Genomic DNA, 7,957 nt, shown 5'->3' on the forward strand with positions numbered 1-7,957 from the left:
TGTCAGGCATTAAAATAACTAATAAATCAATGTTGTCTCTGATGGTCTGTTTGCTGTTGTAGCTCGTTCAGAGTCATCAGAGTTCAGTTCAGTCTGTTTCATAACCAGAGAAAAACTCCTCACAGCAGCTTTCAGTAAATTGGCTAAAAGTGAGTTCCTGGCGGGTTCCTTGTGTTTGATGGCCGTGTGTGGTGATCATCATGAAGTGGGTCTGCTTTATACTGATGAGTGTCTTTGATGGGCCAGAGAGATTAGCTTAACAAACGTAGATGAAGTACATCTCTCTTTTTACGGTCATGTGTCTGCAGCTGATATAAAACTAATACGATACATTTCAGACCTCCGTTTGCACTTCAGGTCTTTGACAGCTTCTGTCTGTAACACGTTGAGGTATCGTTAGCTCCTCTGCTTATCCAGTGTTTGGACCGAGTGTGGTGATAAAACACCTGCATTAACCACCTTCACAGCCTTGTGTAGCTGTGCTCTGGACTGCCCCCCCTTTCAAACAACAGGTTACGAGAGCAGGTGAAGAGCGTTATGTAAAGTTATAAAGGATATAAAGGACATAGGTATGTCTTTAATGAGTACCAGTGACTGTGCAGCTGATTCACAACAGCAGAACTAACCTAACCTAACCTTCTTCTGGTTGCTGCTATCGATGGTAGCAGGGATAGCCACAGACAGTTAGCATGTAATGGCTGTAATGGAGTTGTTACCAGAGACCTTGACATTTGGACCAAAAGTAACTTGGATAGAAATATGTTTAAACAACGTTTAACATCTAAAAAACATTTTGAGTGCCAGAGCACCCTCAGAGGCTGATTATAGTCCATTTCAGATGGTGTAACATCAGCACCGCTGTTGACTGAAGACGGGCAGTTGGCAGATGTTGGCAGGAGAGAACGTTTCTTTTTGACATCCTGTTCTTTTAGCGTCAGGGATTTTGGCCGATGATCTTCGGGACATTCACTGATAGATGGTTTAAGAACATTGATCAGTGGTTTTTGTACATCATAAAGTAAACACAGCGATCTCTACAGGTGAGTTTAAATCATGGTTCCCTGTATAACGATGTGTGCTTGCCTTCTGCTCTATTTGTGCCTTGTTAGCGTTCATAAACTTGCTGTCCATAAAACATCTTTTTAAAATGGATGATTGACCTCTCCACTCTACATCAAACATGCAAATGCACGATGTGAAGGTGACAACATGCCAGGGGAATGCGACATGTGTTTACACAGCAAACACAGACAGTCCATAAAGCCACTTCTACTGTTTGTATGAGCAAACACACCCTTTGCCTTACAGACGGTCCCAGTGTGATAACATGACCCATCACTTTTTCTCATGCAGGTTAAAATCGGAGACTTACTTTCCTCCTTTATGCGCACATGTTCATAATGCTAATGAGACAAACGTGGAGTTTATAACATGTCCTAAATTAAATAACATCCCATTGTTAAAGCCAGAGGCAGCGCCAGCTAATACGTATTATAGATTTGTTACGTTTCTTGTGACGTGTTTGCCGTGTTCACTAAAGTGTTTTATAATGAACATGATCATTTCTGTCAAGCGACGCATCACTGAGGCTGACAGGAGAGACACCAGGATTAAAACATACGATGACAATAACGAGGTTGATTTAAAATATTTCTTTATTTATTAAAAATATTTTGTAATTATATAAATTCAGCACATTTCAAATGTAATCATTACGTATGCAGGAAATATAGTATCATATAAAAATAAAGACAATAATCGTGACTTTATATCGACACACATTCGCACCAGTTACAGTATAAAGGAATCGTTGCTTCCTCTGTGTGCTCTGCAAACACACGCTGTACCACACACCTGGACACAACCAGAGTGATATCTGCTTTGTGTAATCCTAATTACATTTTGTGGGTAAAGCTCACCTGAGTTATAAGTGGAAGACCCTCAGTAGGGTGATAAAGTGCTTCATAAGTTATGTTACAATGGCACCCCAATGTCACATCGAGCCCTGGGACAGGGGGCGCTTACAAGATAAAACAATAATCTCATGCATGATGTATTTTACACAGGAAGTAATACAAGTGTAGCTTCAAGAGGCAACAGAGAGAGAGGAGGAATATTTGGACAGAAATGTAAAGATATGGCCCCAACTTAAGAACAGACACGTAAACGAGCTTTGACTCACTGTTTGGTGTGAGCATGGGCGACAAAGAGACACGGCCAGGGCCTCGGGTCTGTACGATGGTGCTAGCATTGTTCTACCTTTGGAGCTGGTTCCAAAGAGGATATAGCACAATAGATTTAGTCCTAACATGAAATGACACGAGGCCTGTGCTGACTTTTTTAACCAATTTCAGCCGCATTTTAAATACACAGCATTTGTTTCCGGGTGTGGATGTAGAACTCTACGTTCCCAAAATGATGTTATAGAGTCAGCCAAAAAAAGATCCCCAGATTGCCTCTCGCTGGAAAGCTTCTAATTTTACATCATCCCAGAAACTTTAGACTTTGGGAGATACCAACGTGCTGTAGCACATGCCCGCTGACCCAGCTGCCTCACAGACCTTCACATTACCTGACACTGAGGCAATAGCTAAATGTTTACTCACGTTGCTGAAAAATGACCCTGAGTTCATAAGCTGTCAGAGCCGTCGTTACCCAACTGATTAGCCGACTTTGGTAAATATTACAGTGGAGATGCTGATGAAGCATATTTGACGCTGCCGGGCAGAACTCAGGGCAGACACGACCTGTTCCAAACATTTAAGTTCAGGGTCATAGAGGCAGCTGTAAGACACTCTCTGCTTTTGATTTCAACAGTCATATTATCAGAACACAAACACGAGTCAATATGAACATGAAAAACAATAGTGAGAAACACACAGTGGATCTTTGGTATTTAGAGCAGGATGAATTGTCTCCATGTCCAAGTTGCTCTTTGTCATGATGAGTAAATGCAGAAGGCACACTTTAAATCAAAGATCCCTCTCATTGTTTTACACCCCTTCTGTAACATGTGGACACTGGCTGAAACACATTACAGCTACAGGTGTTTTTCACTTCTGTCCAGTTTCCTGAGAAAAATAACACATTAGTCTTTGAACTGAATCCCGTCACAAAGAGCAACACACGGTATAAATAAACACGTAACTGAACAGAACCACGCAGCCGTAAACTCTTCACCACAGAAAGGCTTCTTAGTTTCATGTCGTCGTGTTTTGTGGGACCAAGAGAAACTCATAAACTATTTCTATGATAAAAGCGAGACGGGTCTGACCCACTGTCACAACCATCCATGTTTTATATTAATATCACACCTTCCTCATCCGTGTCGAGTCTGCCATATGTTTAGTCTCGTCCTCTCTTTGATGTTTGCCTCTGACAGATGGATAATCTCATTATTTTATCTTCTTATTTATTTCATTCAGTTGGTTCTAGGCACTCAATTTAACTCTTTACATCCTGCATAATACAAGACTTTAGAATGAAATGAAGAAATACTTAGTGAAACATGTAAGAATATATAATATAAAACATTTCAACGACTTAAATGATTTGTATATTTAATTCTTTGAACATGCCCGAGCGCCTTGGCAACTGCTCTTTCTTTCATTCTCTCCTTTTTTGTGCCTCCCATTTCCCTAATCAGAGAAATACTTCCATTTTCACCGTCTCTGTTCATGTGTGTTTGTATCTTTCTGTTTGCCTACAATACCCACATGATTCTTGAAAGTTAAATATACCATGTCTGTAACAGTCTGTCCTTTATGTGCATCCGCAGGACTCCACTATCATGTCCGGGACGTCTGTTTTGACGATGCTGTGCTGAGAGTTGAAGTACACCATGGAGAGAGGCCGACGCTCAGTGGGGACGCAGCATGAAGATGCAGCAGTGTTTATGCCGTTGACTTTCAGCTGGCTGAAGACGGTGGCATGGAATGAGGATGCTATGCCAGGTGAGCCAGCCAGGTGTTGGGGACACTGACCCATGCAGTAGTTCATGTGGTAGCCTTCAGGTGCAATGATCCAGTCATGCCACTGGATATCCTTGAACTTGATGTAAAAGTCTCTCTTGCAGCACACGGTGACATCGTCCCCACAACGCAGCGAGCGCTTCCTGAGTACGTGCTTGGAGTGGTCCTCACGGAGACGCACCTGGGCCACCATGAAGGGCTGGTTAGGGGTGTCAGCAGTGCCATCCAGCGAGCAGAGGTTCGTCCCATCCTCATCGCAGCTCACCTCCAGTCGCAGCCGACGCTGACCGCCGTCAAGGAAGGTCTGCAGGGTGCGGGTGATGGGGAAGGTGTGCCAGTTACTCTCCTGGACCTCCAGCATCTTCTCTATCACCAGGGTACGGTTAGAGTCTGACGCCCCACCCTCTGCAGTGAGGAAAACTCGGGCAGGGAGTCGGGAGTCTCGGTGAGGGTCCCCTGAGGAGCGAGCGTAGATCCACAGAGAAGACTGGAGGACCTGGATACTCTGACCACGTTCCTGCAGGAACTGGAAGGTAAGACTGAGGCTGGCCTCATCACCACTGTCTGTCTCATCTATGGATCAATGATAAATGTAGAACAAAACACTGTTAATATAGTGAAACAGGAGATCAGCACCAATGTTACACACGCAAAACTGTACTGGACAAGTACATCTACTCCAGCTTTTTAAAGCATTTTACCTCATCACAAAGTTACAGCTGGCCCATATATATATATATATACATATATATATATATATATGTATATATACATATACTATACTTATAATTAAATCTAATGAAGTGCAAACAGAACCACAACCGTAAGTAGTCAAGAAGGCACACGGAAACCTTGACCTAATTTGTGGCCATTTTACGCACTGACATGCGTAAAAGCGCACACAGAATATGTACATGGAGTGATTTAGTACCAAACAGGTTAATAAAACAACTTTCTGAGCGTAAAAGGTGAATGTCAAACTTACTTAAATCTGCAAAGCTCACTATTTCATAGCCTTGATCTTTGGTAGGTATACTGTTCTCTAGTTCAAGAGTGCCATCCTGTCTGACGCGCCCCGAGTGCAGTTTGCGCAGCGCAGTGAGCAGCGCCACCCGGGGCACCGTCTGACTGATGGTTGGCCTCTCTTTCAGGTGCAGCTTGTCCAAAAGTTGCTTCTTGGCTATTTCTATCATCAGCCTCTCCTCTGAGTCTTTCTCCATCGCTGACAAGCCGCAGGACGCGCAGCCCGGAGAGCCACTGACGCAGAGACCCTTCATCAACAGGGGTGCCAAAAACAGAAACGCGCTGACTGAAAAAGACGGCGTCACCATCGACTCTGAAGAAAAAAACTGCATTCTTGTCGTCGGTGTGCGTAAAAGAACAAATAAAAATCTTCAAAGTCTTTCCCTGAGTTGTTCTTTTGAAAGTCACAAGTTTCCCAAACGTTGTCAGAGTTCCTTGTTCGCAGCTGGAGACCGCGAGGACTGGAGTTGAGAGAAATGAGTGGAGTTTCACCCTCCTGATGGTTGAAGATATCTGGGGTAATCCACCAAAACTGGTGACACGTTGGAGGGACGCACCAATGAGCGCATCGGGGCACCGAGGAAATTACTGGCATCTGTCTGTCACACAACACACGCACTCACACGTACACACAAAACACGCGCCCACACTCAGGCTTTGACTTAGAATCCCGGTGGAAAAAGGACGAGGAATTAATAAAAGTCCTGTGACTTCAATGACACAGCTGGTACAAGAACCAAGACGTCTATTTAAATAAGATTGCTGTTGATAAATTTTAGTTACAATAAAGCCGTCACCAACGCGTAACACAACAGGTACTTCCGGTGCCTCGTTGTCCTCTCCATGCCAGCTGAGCAGGATTCGCAAACCTGCCGTCACTCTTGCCGATCAAAGTTGAAAGTCAGCGCCCTTTAACCCACTTACAGGCTTCACATACCCACCGAGCACTTGTATTGTTGTTCAAAATGTGCAAAAAATTGCTCGAGGCTACGTGGGGGGAAGTGCTGAGCGGTATTTGTGCACGTTCCGTCATGTTCCCTGCAAGGTGGCAAAATCTCAACCTGTAAAATAATGCCTAGTGTGTGAGTGAGAGAGAGAGAGAGAGAGAGAGAGAGAGAGAGAGAGGAAGAAGAAGGACTCTCTGCACATATCTCATGCAAGTCTTGCCTGTTTGGGTTTCACGGGGTTTTACGCACAAAATATAATCTGAAATAGACCAGTTCGTCCAAATTGCGCAGCTTTTAATGGGCTGTTTATGAAGCCTTTGGCACTGTGAGCTGCTAAAATCGCATGGTAGCCTTAATTATATGGCCAGTGGTGGAAGAAGTAGCCAACTCATGTGTTTCACTTCACGTCTTTAGTAAAAGTAGCAATACAGCCTGGAAATACTGCAAGAAAAAGAACATCAGAAACTTTCCTTAAGTTAAGTCTCGTTATTCAAAGTGGCTAATTTCAGAACAATTAAGATATATTACCATCAGATTGTGATAACTGAGGCATGAACGTGTTTATAACTTTAATGCTGAAGCTAAAGGAGAAGCCAAGATGTTTAAAACATTTATGGAAGTACTATCTTAAACTTCAGTGGTTTATTTATTGATTTTATTTTGCATTAATAGTGTTGTAATTTGCTGTCTATGTCACATACATTTAGTGGAGTACAAAGTACCATATTTCCCTTTGTTATAGTGGAGCAGAGACATAGGGTATCAGAGTATGGACGTATACTAAAGTACAGTGCAAGTACCTTCAAATGTGACTTGACCACAGTACATGAGTAAATGTACATAGTTACTTTACATTATTGTATACAACAGTGTCTTTATGCCGACATACAGTTTCCTAATTGATACCTTTAATCGTATATATAATGTCATTAAGTTATTTGTAACTATATGGTGGTTTGTGAGGAGATACAGGGTCAGGAAGCTACTGTGGGTAACTATAGCGATGTGGACTTGCATGTTAAATGTAGTATGTGGTTATGTGGCCAGTCATCCCACAAACTTGGGTAAGGAGCCCTACAGCTCTGCACCCTTTAATAAGAATATATTTCAAATGAGCGTAAAAGTTGTCCACCATGAATGTGTATAATAATAATAATAGTAATAAATAATGATAAAGTGTTGAAAAGGGCACCATTACAACATGTGTTGTCTTACAGTAGGACACCCTTTGAGGTGGTATTTTTTCACCTGCCTGAAGTGAATATGCACCTTTTGCATGTTGTCTTATCTAAGGGTTAAAACATGAGGGTGAGCCACACAGACTCACTATTGCACAGAAGGACTTGCCTGCCAACATGTGGAGAATACGAGGAACTACAACACATTTATTGGTGCCTTGCAATAATGTGCAGAATTTAAAGTTACATCCAGTAAAGAAGAATTTAAAGGCAGTTTCCCTAAACAGCCAACTGATGATAAACACGTATAATTTATTCAAAGAAATAAGGTTAACAATCATAATCATTCAGTGATGGAGTAGTCATGTTAAAATTCTTAATGTTAGATTTTGATATTCTAATAGATGGGTGAATGTCGTTTTTTTTCTTCAAAACTTTATTTACAAATTCAAAGTAGAGTACAGACAGTACGTTTCAACAATAGAGACGAGGTTGTCAGCTCGAGGTACAACATACAAATAAATTAAAGTAAGTTGAAGTAAACAAAATAAGGCAGAAAAAGTTCAATTTAATAAATTATAAATCCAACGCATCACAGAAAGCCATGGTTTTTGGGGCTTTAGGATTTGTGCAATATGTTCGTGTTTCTAGGCAGGATTTAACGAGGATGTAAAAACTACAGTATAATGGTTTGGTTTTTAAAGTGTGCTGGTGTGTAGATGGAGCTTTGCTCATAAAATCAGCAGATTAATGACATACTTCTTCCTGGGAGGCGTCTCATCATCAAAAAGACAAACGAACAATAAAAAGTCTACCTTGAGATTTAGTTGAATATCCA

The 7,957-nt window shown here is 41.9% G+C and overlaps 1 protein-coding gene across 1 annotated transcript; it reads right to left on the reverse strand.

The window, feature by feature from the left end:
- Positions 1-3,762: 3,762 nt before the first annotated feature.
- On the reverse strand, positions 3,763-5,575 carry LOC138606481 (inhibin beta B chain). The gene is made up of 2 exons (XM_069678949.1): positions 4,957-5,575; positions 3,763-4,544 (listed from the first exon to the last, which is right to left on the reverse strand). The coding sequence occupies exons 1-2, from the start codon at positions 5,324-5,326 to the stop codon at positions 3,763-3,765; spliced, it is 1,152 nt and encodes a 383-aa protein (XP_069535050.1). The 5' UTR covers positions 5,327-5,575.
- Positions 5,576-7,957: the final 2,382 nt, after the last annotated feature.

The sequence above is a fragment of the Semicossyphus pulcher genome, unplaced genomic scaffold (genome assembly GCF_022749685.1).
Source record: "Semicossyphus pulcher isolate SPU_LCO1_2020_fin unplaced genomic scaffold, fSemPul1.0.p SCAF_3, whole genome shotgun sequence".
Classification (NCBI taxonomy): Eukaryota; Metazoa; Chordata; class Actinopteri; order Labriformes; family Labridae; genus Semicossyphus; species Semicossyphus pulcher.